The 18,574-nt window shown below is 39.1% G+C and overlaps 2 protein-coding genes across 2 annotated transcripts; both read left to right on the top strand.

Moving 5' to 3' along the window:
* The first annotated feature begins 1,891 nt into the window (after positions 1-1,891).
* On the top strand, positions 1,892-5,064 carry LOC125314838 (two-component response regulator ORR24-like). Its single transcript, XM_048278071.1, has 7 exons — positions 1,892-2,023; positions 2,462-2,614; positions 3,051-3,398; positions 3,577-3,653; positions 3,747-4,350; positions 4,613-4,839; positions 5,035-5,064. Exons 1-7 carry the CDS (start codon positions 1,954-1,956, stop codon positions 5,062-5,064), a joined length of 1,509 nt encoding a protein of 502 aa, XP_048134028.1. The 5' UTR covers positions 1,892-1,953.
* A 2,552-nt stretch (positions 5,065-7,616) lies between these two features.
* On the top strand, positions 7,617-9,317 carry LOC115744555 (CASP-like protein 2C1). Its single transcript, XM_030679789.2, has 3 exons — positions 7,617-7,891; positions 8,058-8,199; positions 8,910-9,317. The coding sequence occupies exons 1-3, from the start codon at positions 7,734-7,736 to the stop codon at positions 9,162-9,164; spliced, it is 555 nt and encodes a 184-aa protein (XP_030535649.1). The 5' UTR covers positions 7,617-7,733; the 3' UTR covers positions 9,165-9,317.
* The last annotated feature ends 9,257 nt before the right edge of the window (positions 9,318-18,574 follow it).

The raw sequence follows: 18,574 nt of genomic DNA, 5'->3' as shown, positions 1-18,574 counted from the left end.
CATTTACTTTTCAAAATTAGAAGTTTGAGTAGAAACAAAATAAAAAAAAAACAGTAATTTGTTGGAAATGCTATAAGTACTGAAAACTAATTGGTAAAATAAGTGTCAATATCATTCTAATTGAGGTTGTTAATATCTAACAAGAGATGTTAAATTTAAATAGTTGATAAGGAAGGCAACTAAAAGTTGTAAGTCGATAGAAAAGTTGATTGTCGCAAAAAAAAAAATCGATAAATTTAAGAAAAAAGGAATCAATGTTGTTGAGAAACTCTACCCAAATGAGAATTGATATCCCAAAACTAGAAGGTAACTTACTAGTGAGAAAGTTAGTAAGTTGCACAAATAATCTGGCAATTCCATATAATAGTTTGTAATTTTAAATCACAAAAAATTGTAAATAAAAGTTGGTAAAACAAAACTAATTGCTAAAGTAACCGCATAAAAGTTGGTAACCACTCTAATTGACGCTTTATACATTCTAAAAATAGTTATTAAATTTAAAATGTTGATAAATCAAGAAAACATAAATGGTTGCTTAATAGAATAGTTGATACATTTTAACAAAATAAACATAGGTAAGCAACTCAAACGAGAGTTAATAACCAAAACCTAGTTGATGACTTAATTAGAAAAAAAAAGTTGATTCAAATGGCGTTGGTAATTCCATATAATTACTGGTAAGTTTAAGGCATTAGTAAGAAATGTAAATAAAAGTTTGTAAATGAAACAAGAATATTTTTTTTATCAATGAAAAGAGAAGTTGGTAGCAAAAAAAAAAAAAAAAAGGTTGATAACTATTTCAAATTAGAGTTGGTAACACTAAATTAGTTGGAAACTGAATTGGATAAGAACTGATAATGGTTCTTATTGACATTGGTAAATTTCTGAAAATAGTCAGTGAATCTAAAAGTTGGGAAACAATGCAGTAAATGTTGTAAGCCAGTTTGGTAATTTTAAGAAAAAGACAAACGAATAGATAAATCATAAAAAAAAATTGGTGAATTTAAAAAAGGTCCAAATCATGGCGAGTAAGTAACTCAAATGGGAGTTGTCAATTGAAACAACGCATTAAATAACTCAAATATGAAGCCGTAAATTTATACAAGAGTTGGTAAATTTAAGGCACCACTAAAAAGGACATAAAAAGTTGATCAAAAGTCAGTGAAGTTGGTAATTGCAACTTGTTGAAAAAATTTTGTAAAATCATAAAAGTATGAGGAGATCATAAATGAGTTACCGAAAATCGGTTGATTGATAATTTTTTTGCTGGGATTGGAATTCTAAACAATTTTTTTTTTCCGAATAAGCAAACAATTTTTTTTTCCCAAATGAGGTGGTTAATTTCAACTAATCGTCAACAAACATTCATACGGTTTTCAAAACGAAGAGACAATGTTAACAGCTCGCTTAATTATCTCTCCTTCAATCTCTAAGATTTTTCAAATTATCTGTACTTGTGTGAGTTTTCCCGTACGTAACCATTTCAGTCATTTCTTCTCTCCAACCCTCTTAAGAATCAAGTTTCCAAGATTTACTTTCCTTGCCTGTTCTTTAGCCGCTAAACCCTCATGATGAGATCTTTCCTGTATTGTGCTTTCGACTTGTTTGCTTGATTACACTTGATATGCTGGATCTCCACTAGGCCGATCTTTCCTTTTCTGTGGACTTCAAGCCATATTCAATGAGCAACGAAATCTTGTTCGATTAATTTCCATCACTATGGTCTAGATCATCTCCTACATTTACTACTGGTAATAAAAACCCTAATCACATATCTCGATTGTTTAAGATATTCTCTTGTAGAATTTTGGTGATCTTCTCGGATGATCACGATATTTTCTTGATATATGTTCATGTTCAAGGTCTGTAGATATGCTAAAGATTGGTGAAAAGTGTACGTGTTCGGCCCCGGCGGGAGGGGATGGAGTTTCATATCCTGAGGGTCTGCGAGTCATGGCCATCGACGGCGACCGGGCTTGCCTCTTGATCCTCGTCACCGTGCTGAGAAAGTGCCAGTATGAAGGTTTGTCGATCGGTCATGCCAATAAGTTTGCTTCTCTTCTTGTTGTGGGAGTGAAATACCATGCAAAAGGTCATGCATTAACTTTGTTCTTTGAAGAATCAATTACTAACTGCTTCGCAGTCTATTAAGGATTTGAGAACATTGATTAAGATGCTATCTTGTAAGGGGATCCTGCGACACATCTCGGATTTTTGTATGATGGGGCTTTGAATTGTTCTCAATCATGGTTTTTAAAGATGATTACATTCGGTAATCTAGAAAGTAGAATATTAGTCTAGTTTGATTTGTATAGACAGTACGGATGTATCAAATAAGAGTTTTATCCAACCGTCTTCGGCCAAAAGAAGTGAATACCTGTAATTGTCATATGAGAGAGTTCTGTACCGAAAATAGTATCTAAGTTCTGATTGTGGAGTTTTCACTTGTGTATATATGCAGTTACAGGTCAAGCAAAAGCGACGGAAGCCTTAGAAATGCTGAGACAGAACAAAGACAAGTTTGACATCGTTGTCACCGCCATTGTAGGGCTCGACATGGACGGTTTCAATCTCCTGGAGATCATCGGCCTTGAATTGGACATACCAGTCATTAGTAAGCTACAAAACTTGTGTAGATACGTACATTTCCATCCCTTGCTCCATTTATGGCAGCGGAATTTACGGTAGATTACACAAACTTCTGCACTAACTACAATTCTAGGGACTCGAGGAGTACAAATATTTTTCTATCTGGACTTACAAACTCCGATGCTGCTGAGTGCTGCAATTTTTGTGTCTCATCCTTTTTAGGTCTATTCTTTTGGCTATACGCATATTAAGCTTGATCTTCTTGTACCTTGTACGTTTCCTTCACCAATGCTTCTTGCCTCAGTCCTCTTACTCTTCTCTCTAGAGAAATTTTTTTAAGATGGAGACATCTGTACTGGTGCTAACATTTAAGTTTCGAAGCTTGCAACCTTTAATTCACCGATTCCTCTTCAGCATGACAATGATGCATCTTCTCACGATTGGATGTTACTATTGTTCAGTGGTATCGGCAAGTAATGATCAGAAGATCATAATGAGGGCTATATTGCATGGGGCTCGGGACTTCCTAATGAAGCCGGTTAGGATTCATGAGCTCCAAAACATTTGGCAGCATGTGCTAAGGAAGCAGTTACGCAAACAAGAAAAATCTAGGCTTGCGGTCGAAAAACCAGCTCCAGAAACAAAGGGGACGAAGCGACCGATGCTCTCGGACGAAGTACCAGAGGCTAAGGATGAAAACAATTGCCAAGCTGACAACAATGGTTCGGTTCGTAAGAGAACAAGGGTCAGTTGGTCCACCGAGCTTCATCTCAAATTCGTTAATGCAGTTCAGCAGCTAGGAATCAATTGTAAGTTCTCTTGTACTCAGGAATTGATGGTAATTAATTTCAATCTTTAGAATGGATGAAATTCTACGCAAACTATGAAGGTAGAGGATCATTTGTAACATTAGTGTCCGGAAAACGTATTTCGCAAATGCAAGTCAATTAATTAACATTCTCAAGGTTTTATACTGCAATTCATCAGCAGCATATCCGAAACAAATACTGGAAATCATGAATGTACAGGGACTCACTAGAGAAAATGTGGCGAGTCACCTGCAGGTGAGCATTATATGCTAGTCTCTTCCACCATGGTTGATTATTATTTCTTCAAACCCCCCATCGATAATCTACTAATCCAATGTCACATTGTAGAAGTACAGAAATATGCTGAAGAAGCACAATGCAGCTCTTAACCAAGAAAGCCAAAGCGAAGCTGATTCGAGCCTAAACACTAGGCGTGGCCGCTACCGAAAGAACAACTACAATGCCTACGGAGTAGGAAGTGCCCGGCCACCTCTCAACATCAACCAAGCTAACGACTACACCATCACATCCAAAATGCTAATGAACAACCACTCAGGCATTAATCAGAACGTTCCTCCGGGTCATCTCAATGCTCTTCAAGTGTACAGACCGCATGTGCAGCATGTGCAGACTCCTTGGCTTGAGCACCAACCTTCAGCTAATGTACATCCTATGGTCAATCAATTCGCCGCGCCTGAGTTTCGAAGACTGAGCTTCTCAACTTCGCAATTTGGACATATGCAGCCAGAGAATCAGATAGGAAGTCACTCTGAGCACTTTCATTTCCATAGTCCCCGGATAGGAGGCGGCTTCAGCAGTAGGCCAATTAATCATCCTCACGGGTTCCCAGCTGGTTTCAATGAACGTCCTCTGTTAATTCACGCCGGAGTTTGTTCCACAACGGATACCTGTATGGACTCCACGACCAACCATGTTCATAAATCTGAAACTGGTATAAACAAAGTGAACGTTTTTCTTTTGTTCTTAGTGCTAATATGCCTGTGGAATCAATCATAATGCTGCTACTGATATTAACCGTGGTCTTCTAAGCCTTTAACATGTCTAGTTCACTGTATATTTACTGGGATTATGCGAATAAATGCATGTTCGTCCTACTCAACCTTTCACAATACTATCCATATATGCTAATGATTTATGCTCTTCTGAAAATCTTTTGCATGAACTAATTGGCATGTTCTGCTTTTGAGGACCAGACAGAGGGACAAGTACTTATTGTCAAGGCAATGGTGAAAGCTCCAGCTCGAGGAATCAGATTGCTTGTGGCGAAAGCAAAGTGAGAAATCCGTCATCAGTACGATCATTAGAAAGCGACAATGCCCAGCTCGAGCATCAATTGCTCGAAAAATCAGAAGAAGGAAGAGATATGTACCACCACAAGTTGAGTTACCTTGATGATGAGCTTACGGTCATGATCAACCAGGTAGAGATCTACGGATTTTTTTATACCCATTTTCCTGCTCATGCAATTCAGTATGCTTAAGTTCTATAAAGAATCAAACTGCCAAACAATTAAGGGTAATATTGCATCAGCTAAACAATCTGATCTGATCTTTGTCATAGCATCTATTTATTATGTTCAATGTTGATTAAGCAAAGACCCTTCATGTTGGTGCAGTTCAATGTTGATGGAGCTCCAAAGCTATGATCCGTATCCAGTAATATTCACATGAAGCGTGTGATCTGAAGCCGGCAAGTGAATCTGATCTTATCTCATCTGTGAAAGTGGGGGCTTGTTTTGGACAACCAACCAAGAAACATATTGCTGTTGCCAAGTGATTTCCTATATTACCTAGTCAGTTTCTGATATTTCCAATTTATCCAGTTCCTAGGATTATGTTCTACAGATTAGGGCTTTATCCTATTTGCAGGTTGATTAGAATCTAATAAGTGAAAACTTTGTTGTGCTAGGATTATGTTCTTTAGATTAGGCTTTATAGCATTTACAGGCTGGATTTGAATCTAATAAATGAGAACTTTTTTTGTAAATAACTTGCTTTTGTCTATTAGAAATCAATTGACGTCTAAATTCGTTGTCTCAGAGTTTTCAAAGCCGCGAAAAATCAGCAAGTTAGTTCAGTGAGTAACCGACGGCGTCAAGTAGGAATCAATCATGTCAAAACCTCACGCAGCGAACTCCTCCCACCCATCTCTACATATATTTAATAGATCTTAACAACCAATGAAAGATCAATCAATTTGCCACCAAAAAAATTGATGGGACTGGACATTAAAGAGCCATTTGGGTTCATTATCGATTAGGTATCACTAGTTACACAAAGATAAAAGAGTTTTTTTCTTTTTTTTATTTCTAACTCTCCTGTTTCAGACTTTTACTTTGCCTCTTGCAGAGCGCGGAAGTTGAACACTGCATTTATGATACTAGCCTTCTCAACCCCAATGTCTTTACTAGTGGGGCCGCATGCCTATTGACAAAGATAAAAGAGTTAATTTAGTATCAAATCGACCACATTGAACAAATGATAGGTCAAAATCATGTTGTTCATTAGGAACTGAAGATGGGAGAACGGGTGGATATAGAAATGGAACGCCCCACGCATACATATAATCTATGATCCTTGGCAGTATAGCTCGTGTTCAAATCATTATTCTATGTTTTGGGGATAAAAAAAGGTTGGATTTCCAAGCACAATGAAACACTTTCATGTTTGGATGTTCCAATCCTGTACCTGATTTATCACGTTAGGTGTGTGAAAAGTGAAGATTATGTTTGAGATGGTACCTCAATTACCGCTATCGCCACCATACCCCACGAAAATTCATGACGGTGACAAATTCACTGGTCCTGTATTATTACCTTCGACCATCAGTTCATTGATTACGTCTTAGACATCTGGTCAATTTGCTAACACCTTGTATGGCACGTTAGGTTAAATTGGTATGTGCTCGGTTCAGTTATTATATGCATGATTTCAAGGGGGTTTTTCCTTGTCTTTCCACGATCATCCACGTCCCATTAGATGAACACGTAGTAAATGCAACAAATTGAACTAGTGGTTGTGACGAGGACTCAATTTTTACTTTCTCTATTGAGATTAGTATTCAATAGCAAATTGCTCAGAAGCCGTGATTCATACCTTATATGGACCAGAGGTTGCATTGTCGTGTCCCTCGAGCATTGCATGTTGGATTCATCCATTCGATTGTTCGCTAAAGCACCAAGTTGGCCCCCGTCACGAGCAAGCTTCATGCAACTTGTAGTCGAGCATTTGGACGTTGCGTTCCATTATAATAACAAAAGTCAAATCTGAAAACCTATAAATTATCTTGGGATCAATGCATTAGTTCGCACAAATCATAAAACTTTCAAAAAATGTGACCAAGTCATAAAACTGATCAGTTTGGTGTAATTAAGTTATTCCATTAACAATGTTAATTTGACTAACGGAAAATACTGACGATGTCACTTCGAGTGTCAAAAACACACAAGTTATATTACTATCATACATCATAACATATGATAGTAGCTCTCTAAATTTTGAGTGTCACTTCAACTGTCGCTTTTATTTTTGTTTCCTAAATTTTTACCAACAATAAATTCGAGTCTCCAACTTCGATTGTCCTTTAGAGTTTTGCCAACTCCAAGTCTTACCCTAAGCTACACTGTTGGAGGCAAGAAGAAGAGAAACCTATACTACTAAGAAGTTTTTAGCTAACGACCAAATGCTCAAGAAGGTAGGAGTTGCCAAAAAAAATCCACATTAAACGATTGATCAAACTTGGCAACGATTTGACAAACCAACCGAAACGAAACAAAGTCCAACGAACAAAGAAGTGACGAGAAGAGAAAGAGGAAAGAGATTCGTCGACCGAACAATATAATTCAATGCGGCTCTGTTCATGACTAAGCTCTCGAAATCGCTCGCTCGTAGGTCAAGTCCAGCTCCAAGATTAACATCTACGGCGTGGGTAATGAGATTTTCTTCAGAAAGACAAATAAAGAAAGGACTAGAAGAAGAAAAGTTTTGTGGCTGCATGCAAAGGGCGAGGGCTACCGTACCTTTTTTAGGTGTGTGAGAGATCTATCTAACAGTTTTAATTAAATTGGAAGTTACGTTCGAGCCGTACTAAGGCACGGGGACAAGGGAAGGGGATTAAGGAGACGTCAAGTTGAAAGGGGTTTGTGGAGGCAACTTTGGAATCGGCGTGGACATTTCCACGCCAATTACTTTAAATGTTTTCTCAGCATCCAAAAGCTTTCAAGTCCTCATAAAGAGGGTGGTCGTGGGAGCCTTCGGCGAGGGCGAAAAGGAGTCAGAAAAACTTAGCAAGCAAAGAAAATTATAGAAACCAGTCATGGGGTATTGGGCAGAAAAAACTGAAGCTTTCTTGAGAGTTTCTGCGATCTTGCTCTTGGTCTTGACCGCATGTTTGGTTGCCATGGACACTCAGACCAAGCTCATTATGTACACCTACGCCAAGAAAGCCACTTTCAGGGACTTGAAAGCTCTCCCGTAAACACCTTCTCCCCTCCCCTTCCACCACCCCCCCCCACCACCACAACACCTCTCTCTGGATCTTGATCTCGATATACATCTTGAAGTTTTTGCTTGTGTCTCTATTTTGTGAATTATGCTCCTGGAAATGATATGAAAGTGTGCTGTTTGTTATGTTTGGTAGGGTTTTGGTGTACATTGATGGTGTGGTTGCTGGTTATAATCTGCTCCAGCTGAGCAGATGTTCAGTCTCAGCTTGCTACAAGGGAGAGATGCAGAGTCCCCTCTTGAAGAACCTGTCTTGGGTCCATTTCTTGCTGGATCAGGTAACTCTCAACCTCTTCCTCTGGTTCCCATGTGTATCGCTAGCTAACTATGAAAAGAATTCTCGAAATTGATGATTTTTTTTTTCAAACAACTTGATCGGGTAATTGGTATTTGTATGTTTAATTATCGAGATGACTGTTTTTGGAAAGAATTGGATTTGACAAACAATTAGATGATGATGAAGTTACTCTACCCTGTCATCCAATCTTTATCAAATAGGAAATGACACTTTGAAATGAGTTCATCTTTCGGTCGCTGAATATTTAGGGCATACTTGACTCCATCCAAGGCCAAATCATGCTACGAATGAACGTAAACTAAGTAGATCAGAAAGCCACAATATTGACAACGGGAATAACAAAATAGCATCCACTTTTCGTGAATTCTTTTCTTATAAAAAAGAAAGAGAGATTGAATGTATTTTCGTCGTGCAATTATGAAACCCATCTTTCAGAGTAGTCGCAACAAAACTTCAAGATAGCTACAGCAAAAGATGTTACAGGTTTTTCGACGAGCATTAGTATGTGAAGTGTTTAGCTATTACCTAAGTACTCGCATTTTACATCTTGTGCATGCGTTCTTCCTCGAGTAAGTACATTCTCTGTCAACTGCTTTCCCTCTCATGATACTCATCAATAGGAATTAAGGACGACTGGCGACAATCATTGTAATTGTTTTGTACTGCTATTTGGTACCCATAACGGTACAGGTCGCCGTCTACGTTGTATTTGCTACCACCGCGGCCGCGACGCAGGCGTCACTTCTGGCGGTGACGGGGTCCAAGGCCATGCAATGGATGAAACTGTGCGGCAGGTACACCAGATTCTGCGTCCAAATCGGCGGGGCGCTCCTCTGTGGCTACGTCGCGTGCATCGTCCTAGTGCTCACGTCGTTCCTCTCGGCATATAACCTCTTCCGACTCTATTCACCAACGAAGTTCATGCAGCTGAAGAGCAAGCAGTAACATTGCAATCACTGTAATGGTGACCTAATTACTCCATAATGTATCTTGTGAAGTGAAAAACTATGTGAGTTATTTGCTAAATGGGAGTCTTGGGTTTATGCAGAAAATATTCCCTTTCCCCACCATCATAAATAGACTTCAACCACTTGGTGACATTGGTGATCTGTCTCTTTCTCCTTTTTTAATGATCTTAGCGTCCTCCCAAGAACATAACATTTATGTCTCAAAATTATATTCTTAGTTTTCGACATGTTTTTGAAAGAATTCTACGTTATTTTTTTAGAACCACTTCATCGGATTTCACATATGTAAAACCCTCCAAAACGCACGTCTAATTTTCTGGGGAAAAATACACTATAAGTGCCATAACTTTTGTACGGTGTTCACTCGAGTGTCATAACTTTCAAAACGTTCACTGGAGTGCCATAACTTTTAAAAATCGTTCACTTGAGTGCCAAGACTTACGTGGACGTTGGAAAAACTGACTTGAATGCCCAAAAAGCTGACGTGGCACCAACGAACCAATTTTTTGAATATTTTAATGTACATGTGGAAATTTTCATTAGTTTTTAATTTTTTTACAGATTTTATTTTTCTGGATTTTTTTTAATTATTGAATATTTTCACAAAAAAAAAAGGGCAAAACCCTTGGTTTCTCGATGGTGGCCGGCGAGGGTCGCCGCCGACCACCACCGGCCGGCCAGCCCAGGGGCTAGGGTCGGCTCACCCCGGGCTATAGGGAGCTAGGGCGTGAAGCCCTCGCCCGGTTTGGGCGAGGGCCTCATGCCCCCGCCGGCCAAAGGCCCCTTGCAAGAAGCGAGGCCGCGAGGGCCATCGCTCAGGGCGAGGGTCGGCTCGCCCTAGGCCGATGACCGTTGCGGCCTCGATCGCCTCAGGGGGCCTTTGGCCGGCGGGGGCGCGAGGCCCTCGCCGGCCCGGGGCAAGCCGACCCCGGCCCCTGGGCCGGCCGGTGGTAGCCGACGGCGACCCTCGCCGGCCACCACCAAGAAACCTAAGGGTTTTCTTTTTTTTGAAATATTAAATAACTAAAATTAAAATAAAAACATTAAAATGAATAAAAAAATTAAAGAAAGTTTCAAAAAATATTGAAAAATGTAAAGAAAATCCACGTGGCATTGCTAAATTAATAAAATAATAGTAAAAAGTCCACGTCAGCTTTTTCGACAAAAATAACACTCAAGTGAATGTTTTTACTTCGATATGGCACTCAAGTGAACGCCGTACAAAAGTTATGGCACTTCTAGTGTACTTTTCCCAATTTTCCGACTTGCCTAAAAAATGCACATGTATGCAAATTGTTTTCGTCCAATGGCCAATTTGAATAGCCACCAATGGTTTCCATCCAACTTCAATGGACAGTAAGAAAAAGAGATAATCACTATCAATCATATTATGACATTTACTTTGAAAATGAGTTTGCATCATGAGTATCGGTTTACCCTTATTGAGGTAACAAACATGAGTGTGGCGATAGAATGTATAAATTAGAGTAGTCAATATGGGTCAATGATCCATATTTGACCCATATTTTGAATAAATGGGTTGTTATCTTTTAGAGAGCCCAATAAAAATGGGTCCAAAAAATTAAAGATAAATTTGATGGGTCAAAAATATATTTAATTGTTGGTACCAAGAGTAAAGCAGCTGATTCAGTAGCACGGGCTGCAATAAGGGCTCGGTGTCATTATGTTAATAAAAGATGGCTCGGTGGTATGTTAACGAACAGAAACGAGACTTCATAAATTGAGGGACTTGAGAACGGAACAAAAGACGGGGATACTCAATCGTCTTTTGAAAAGAGACGTAGCTATGCTGAAGAGACAACCCACGTAGAACTCATTTTTGACCTATTTTTGACCCATCAAAATGTTAAGTCATGTTGTACTTGGGTTGGGTCACGGGCCGCCGCCCACCGCGAGCCATCACCGTCACCCGCCACTGTTGCCGTCGACCACTGCCCGCCGCTGACCACCGTCACCCCGGCCCCTCCAACTGTCAACCGTCGAACCCCGCCGCCACTCCCCTTTGACTGTCCACCGCTGCCCACCTTCGACAACTGCCCGGCCGCCCGCCGCCACCACCGCCGCCCGCTTTTGCTCGCTGGATGTTACGTGCGTTGGAAAGTTGCGGATGTTGCGTGCGTTGTGGGCTTCATTCGTTATCTTCTTACTTCTAAATGTCAGATGCATGCTGTTCTTCTCGGAAGACGCTTTCTCATTATGAATTGAAGCTCCTGACCGTCGGCGCTTCCTTTCAAGATGGCAGGCAACCGCTTCCCTCTGCGTGGTTCTGATTAAGATTGAGGAGACGAGGGCGACGATAAACATCACCATACGAATGTATTGCAGATAATCTTGGCCGTCGGGACAAAGCTTCAAGCTATCTTGACGAAGATGGCCCTCGAAATCATGAAGACATGCTGTGGTCCAAGGGATTCCTCAGTTAGTTCAACACGTGGTTAGTGCAGTTTTTCCGTGGGTGCTACTGCTTGGGGGAAAGTTACGGGACAAGAGCCGTCGTACGTGGCCCAAAAGGCCAGCACGTCCGCTCAATAAAAAATTTAAAAAATTTATAATTTAAAAAAAAAATCAATAGATTTTTATTCCGCGAGAGTGTTTTAATAATATAATCTTTTATTTTATTTACTAATTTTTTATTATTTAATTTTCTTTTTTTTATTTGATGTGAAGTTTTTATTTGGTAACATATACATGTGAAGAGCTTAAAATATGTTAAACGAGTTGTATAGATTTTTTTAGAATATTAGGGTATTTTGATAATGTGGGTTAAAATGGGTTAGGTCGGGTATGGGTCGGTTGCAAGTCGGGTTGGGTATGAGTCATCAAATATGGGTCAAAATAGGTTAGACGGGTCAATATAAGTCGAACCATATTTGACCGCATCCAAACTCGATCCGACTCACCCATTTGACACATTTAATATAAATATTAAACCACATCTTCATCAAATAACTTAACAGTTGGTAATGATCTCACAAAATCTCAAATGGTGTCAGATATTGCCTCTTCAGTTAAATATGTTCACACCTAATACTAGTCGAAAAAAGATCAAACTAAACGTGAGGGACACCGATTACCCTTTTTAGTTGCCGATTTTTAATAATCACCAGCCGTCTTGTTGACAATGCACCATGGGCTCTATCGATCTACAATGGCCCAGATTATTTTTGGGTGCCAACAGTATCTATCTTGACGAAGCAACTATATGTCTTCAACAAATTGCAATCTCACCCAAAGAGTTGGAAATTATTGATGCAAAGCCCTTCCATGGAAAGATAGTTCATATATACTCGCGGAGATGGACTTTCGTATGATTCTCATCTGGTCGGTGAGTTCATACGTGCACCTCTATTCCTTTGAACCACGAAGAAAAATCAGTAGAACCCACAAATAGTATGATATGCTGCAAAACGACTTTCAAATAGAGCAGCTGATTTTTTTTTTTTTTTGGGTTCAGACTATGCATGCAATTTTAATTATTCTATTCTTATTAGGCACTTAACAAATTATTGGCTTTGTAAAATCACATAAAGCATTCAGAATCAACTATGAGAAAATCTCACAATATTTAAGAATGAGAGCTGCTATCATGACAATTTGTGAGTATTGTCATTATTTCTGACTCCATAATTTTCAATTAATAAGTGTTTTATGTAAAACACGTAGTGATGGTGTGTGGATTTATGGTTAGAAATAACTAATAATACTATCAAACTGTTATGAAAGTATTTTTTTTTTAAGAATTTCAAAATGGGGATAGCATTTCCTAATTTCTTTTCCTAAAATGTGGAATCTATCAAACGGTTGGCCGTCAAATCGGGCATAGGCGCAATAAATCCATAGGAACTATCATTTTCCCCCACGGTCCAAATTATTCCTTTTCGGGCGTTCAATTGAATGCTCTTGTCCACAGACTTCTCATCATGGCAATTGCGGGACCGCAACTCGTTGGCACATTACCATATCGATGACAATGTTTGCTGTTACTGACGTTGACCCTTTTGCCCGAGAAGCATCGATATGCAGCTATCAAGTTGAAGATTTCATCTTAAAATGGTTTTCGAGTCGTCTTAGTCAAGTTAGATGAAGCTAACAAATTGGTATAAATATATCGACCTAAAATTGATTGTTTAGTTCAAACTTTGGGAAAATTACCAAAAAAGGTTATAAACCTATTGAACTTATACAAATTTAGTTCAAAACCTTTCAATTGTGTCAATTGAATCTTCAACATTTAGTTCAAAACCTTTCAATTCAGCAAACTTTAGCTGAAATCGCTGACGTGGATGCTAGTTGTTCTACATGGAATTGTTAGCGTTAAAGTAGAGAATTTTAATAATATTTTTAAGTATTTTTTTCAATTTTAAATTTTATTATTTTTCCTATTTTTATTTTCTTCTCTTGTCCTTCTTTACTTTTGCTTTTACTATGATCGGTGAGGGTCGCCGGGCCATTGCCGGTCACTAGGTGAGGGGTGTCGGTCGCGACCCTCGCTCGCGACCGCCGTGATGGCTCAAGAAACCTCATCAACCATAGTAACAGAGAAAAGAAAAGAAAGAAAAGAGAAGAAAAGAAAAATAAAAAGGAGAAATAAAAAAGAAAAAAGAAAAGATTAATAAAAAAATTTAGAAAAAAATGGTCCACGTTATCCGGTTGTGCCACATAAGATGACTAGAAACCACATTAGCGATTTTCCGACAAAAATCATTCAGATGGACTCAATTGGCAAAACCCGAAAAGGTTTAAGGCTCAATGAGATTAATTAAAAGGTTTATGACTGAATTAGTAAAAGCGAAAAATATTTATAACCTATTTTTTTCTTTTGGTATTTTTCCCTTCAAACTTTTCAATACATCTATCTATCCAGTTTATTAACTCACCTTGCGAGTCATTGTATTTCTCTATTTCTCTACATAGAGAGTGAAAAAATAATCTCGACGATCCCTCGGATTTGATGTAGCAAATTTTTAGCAAAAAAGCATAAGATTTCCCCGTTCAAACTTCCATCGAGTTCAGGCAAACTGCTCTAGTCGGGGCACATGCTCGGGCCAAAAGGTTGGAGTGAACCGGTTTGGGAGGTTGCAGGGTGCTCAACAGGCTTCTCCGCCTATCCCTCGAACTAGAAAAGAAGTAAATAGCATCGACCCATCATCCGGCATGGACGGGTCAAAAGAATGGGTCTAGGGATTCCGGAGCAGGAGCCGAGATGATGGCCAAATGGGCTTGGGTCTCTCGATAGTTGCACAACTTACAGAGTCGAGTACTCAAACGGTTGAGTTAGTAACCCCACAAGAAAATTTGTTGGAATTAGTGAATCTCAACTTCGTGCTTGGAGCTAATTTTGCAGGCCAATGATCAAGATGTCTAGAAGATTACTCCAAACACAACATGAATCCGATTACGATCTCCTTTCAGACTCCAACTTGAATATGAACTTGAAAGTTTATATTCTGTATTATTTTATCAAGTTCTTTTAAATTACCTATTCACCTTCTCTAAGTGGTACTGCTAGCCACAACAGTAGGGCCTTGTTGTTAGGATTCGGTGCACAATTTCAACGAAATAAAATATAAAGTGAGAAAAGAGAAATCAACACAAGGTTTATCCTGTCAATGATCAGCACTAGTGAATAGTATAAAATGAAAGGGAGATGATTTCACTATGATTAGCATCTCGCACTTCTTGTTACATCTTTCAAGTACAAGAATAAGAGATTTTATATAGTAATAGCTATTCAAGGTGCAAGCCGAAACTACTACTAAATTACGAGCATTAAACTATAACAGCTCTCCGACGTCCAGGAGGCACTGCCTCTATAATCCCGCTGAAACAGGATTCCTATTCTTTCCTGCCAAAGGGGAGTAAGTAACCCCAAAAGAAAATTTGTTGGAATTAGTGAATCTCAACTTTGTGCTTGGATCTAATTTTGCAGGCCAATGATCAAGATGTCTAGAAGATTACTCTAAACACAACCTAAATCTGATTACTATCTCGGTTCAGATTCCAACTTGAATATGAACTTGAAATTATATTCGGTATTATTTTATCAAGTTCTTTTAAATTACCTATTCACCCTCTCTAGATGGAATTGCTAGCCACAACAATAGGGCCTTGTTGTTAGGATTCGATGCACAATTTCAACGAAATATAGTATAAAGTGAGAAACGAGAAATCGACACAAGGTTTATCTTATCAATGATCAATACTAGTGAATAGTGTAAAATGGTAGGGATATCATTTCACTATGATTATCACATTGCACCTCTCGTTACATCTCTCAAGTACAAAAATAAGATATATTATATAACAATAGCAATTGAGGTCGTAAGCCCAAACTACTACTAAATTACGGTCATTAAACTATAAAAGCTCTCCGACGTCCAGGGGCACTGCCTCTACAATCCCGCCGGAACGAGATTCATATTCTTTCCTACCGAAGGAGAGTATGAACCATACTCCAACACTTGTGAGTGTTTGAGTTAAGTCTAGGTTTAATAATCCATTAGCTGAACTCCAGGTGGTTCACCCGACGTGAGGTTGCGATGGGGTAATTGAAACTAAAATTGAATATCCCATTGTCACGCAAGGTATGGGCTTGTGAGAGCCTGTGCTTGGAATTGGTGACCGTTTTAGATTACCTACTTGATGATGTGCTCGAGCCATCTTTTAGGGATGCCAGTTCGGTTCGTCTCTCGAGTAATTACCTCTAAATCTACTCTCGAGATGGCCACCTTGAGGGCAGGTGTCGCGACAGATTAAGCCAAAATTTCTCTCTGTCTCGCTTCCTTTTTTTCACCTCTCCTATGCGAATGATAACTTTACCACCCTTATACCGTTAAATAAGAAAAATACTCCTCATATCGACAAATCAAGATAAAAAAGTAATAAATCGTCTCCAGTATAGGTGACTACTAAAAAGGCGTAACAGGCGACACCAAAACCGTCCCACAAGTATTTGGCAACGGCATCTGCCCGTGCGACAATCAAATACAAATGCCAAAAGAGAATGATCCAATCTATCATACCAAATCTGTCTGCTACAAAATTTGAAGCTAAACACAGCATAAATCTCAGCCAACGAGTTAGCCCACTTTGGTCGCTGAGAGTGTTGCACCAAATTATGTACACTTTACTCATCAAACCATTCAACTGAGCAAAGATAATTGATAAGAGTGCCAGAACAAATCGTGAAAGAAATGCGGGAAGAAATCTTCGCAAGCAATAACAAATCCTCACTTGATTTTGGTTAATCTTTTTTTTTTTTTTTTTTGTGGCAGTCAATTTCTTTTCTCACACGCAGCCTCGTGTGCGTATTTGATGGTTAGAAACAATTAGGAGAGAAAAACAACTGGATCAATAACTTATCTAATGGAGATTTCACTTTGAATTTATTGATTATAATAGGCCAACGCGGCCAAAAGGGAAATTAGAGAAAAAAGAAAATCAATTTTCTAAATATCCTCGCTGAGCTTGTTGCTTTATTATAAGTACGATAAATTTTAGAGTTAATACTACGAGAAACCCTAAAATAGTACCCCTATGATAAATTTATCTCAAATTAAGTTTTTACCACAAAAAATCTCAAACTGGGACTCGTGTGATAAATTTAACCTCCGTTAGTTTTCATTAAATTTTACCGTCAAATTACTGAATTGGATAACACGTGACGGTTGATGGGTGTACCAGTTTAGGATTTTTACCATCGGTTTGTCACATATATACCAATTTGGAGTTTTTCGATGTATTAATTTAATTAAACGGAAATTAAGGTAAGGTAAATTTGTACGCCGTCGGTCCCGCCACTCGTGCAAATCGACACGGGAATCGACCTTCTTTAGTTTCGGTGCGTACCCAGCACCGCTTGCTTCAAACAATCTCCTCCTCTTTTCGATCCCACCAAATCGTCGACCTACTCCAATATTATAAAAAGAAACTTATAGTTGCGGTGGCAAGGGCTGTGAGCCCTTGCCGCCGCCGCCCCCATCGTTGGTAATGGCCGGTGATGGGTGGTGGCGTGGCTAGCGAGGTCGCCGATCTCCGACGACCTCGCCGGAGGTTGGTGAGGTTTGGCCGTGGCTGGCCGAGGCCTCGCGGACCCACGGCGAGGCTGAAATCACCTAGCCACAACCACATCGAGCAATGGTTGGGCAATTTCGGCCTCACCCAGCCATGGCGAGGTCGGCCTCGCCGTGGGATCTGCGAGGCCTCGGCCCGCTGGAGTTCGGCGAGCCCCTCGGGCACTCCCCCACCCATCGTCGGCTGGTGATGGTGGGTGGCATTGGCCGACAAGGACTGTGAGCCCTCGTCACTTCAACTTTAACTTTTTTTTAAAAAAAATTTGGCTTATTTTTGGTTTTTTTATTTTATTTGTACTTTTTTTAATATTATGTGGAATTTTTTTTATCTATTTTTTATTTGCCAACTAGAATGCACTAGCGAGCCATGTAGATGCCATGTATGCTTTCCGGTGATACTCATCGGAGTTGGCACCGAAATAACCATTTTTCAATTAAAGTGGAACTTAAATGATAAAAAAAAATATTGGTACTAAAATGAGCGCCGTACACAAATATTGATACTCCAGGTGTCCTTTTGCTTAGGGTATGACATGGCAAGATTTACTTCTAAAGGATTAACTATGATGTTCTCGAATCGCTTGTGTGTTATCTAATATATTCCGTATTTTCTTAAGTAAAAATGATTGAACTAGGATTCCAGCTTTGTATCAATCGATTGCGCACAAAAGGATGAGCTAACTTCTCTCTCATTCTCTGGCTTTTGTTTTTTGATCCAGCCGGTAGCCTAGTTTGATGAATATCACTTGGTCATGATCGATGCTCTTGACAGCACCTACGATGCGCATGCTCATTCTCAGTCTCGTTTGATGCTTAGTATTCCAGCTCCAGCATTAATTTCTCCTTGTGATGTGGTTTGCATTTGTGTTTTTCTGAATTTTCTTGGATAGATGGCCTGGATTTGCCTTGATTGCTCCAATTTGAGTTCAGATTAATGTTTAACTGAGAATGTTTAATGTCTTTTTTTTTTTTCGAAACGAAAATCTTCATTTCATATGAAAAAAGGGGTACATAACTTAGAAAATCACCTTGATTTTGGAATTATGACAATTATTGTTCGGGATGCGTATGATAACGTTTCTATTTTCAGGAATAATTTATGTGTAGAAATGATTTTTTTTATTATGTTTGCGAAAACAGTTTATGAGTAGAAGAATGCGTTTAATTATTGAACAAAATTTATATTCCCGAAATAGAAAAAGAATAGAAATGACTTTGGTACAACCCTAAAAATTTATGGTGGGAATGTGCAAATGAAGTCCAATACCTTTACCGGAGCGATAGCCAAGAGGAA

Source organism: Rhodamnia argentea, chromosome 4, assembly GCF_020921035.1.
Source record: "Rhodamnia argentea isolate NSW1041297 chromosome 4, ASM2092103v1, whole genome shotgun sequence".
NCBI lineage: Eukaryota > Viridiplantae > Streptophyta > Magnoliopsida > Myrtales > Myrtaceae > Rhodamnia > Rhodamnia argentea.
The sequence above is the reverse complement of the archived record's forward strand: the minus strand, read 5'-3'. Positions and strand labels throughout refer to the sequence as shown.

What these genes read in the sequence shown, in the direction of transcription:
- LOC125314838 (XM_048278071.1), top strand. Translation starts at nt 1,954, where the DNA reads ATGGCCATCGACGGCGACCGGGCTTGCCTCTTGATCCTCGTCACCGTG. An exon ending in ATTGGACATACCAGTCATTA is followed by an intron (nt 2,615 to 3,050) that starts GTAAGCTACAAA and finishes ACTATTGTTCAG; the next exon opens with TGGTATCGGCAAGTAATGAT. An exon ending in TTACGGTCATGATCAACCAG is followed by an intron (nt 4,840 to 5,034) that starts GTAGAGATCTAC and finishes ATGTTGGTGCAG; the next exon opens with TTCAATGTTGATGGAGCTCC.
- LOC115744555 (XM_030679789.2), top strand. Translation starts at nt 7,734, where the DNA reads ATGGGGTATTGGGCAGAAAAAACTGAAGCTTTCTTGAGAGTTTCTGCG. An exon ending in AGGGACTTGAAAGCTCTCCC is followed by an intron (nt 7,892 to 8,057) that starts GTAAACACCTTC and finishes TATGTTTGGTAG; the next exon opens with GGTTTTGGTGTACATTGATG. An exon ending in TCCATTTCTTGCTGGATCAG is followed by an intron (nt 8,200 to 8,909) that starts GTAACTCTCAAC and finishes ATAACGGTACAG; the next exon opens with GTCGCCGTCTACGTTGTATT.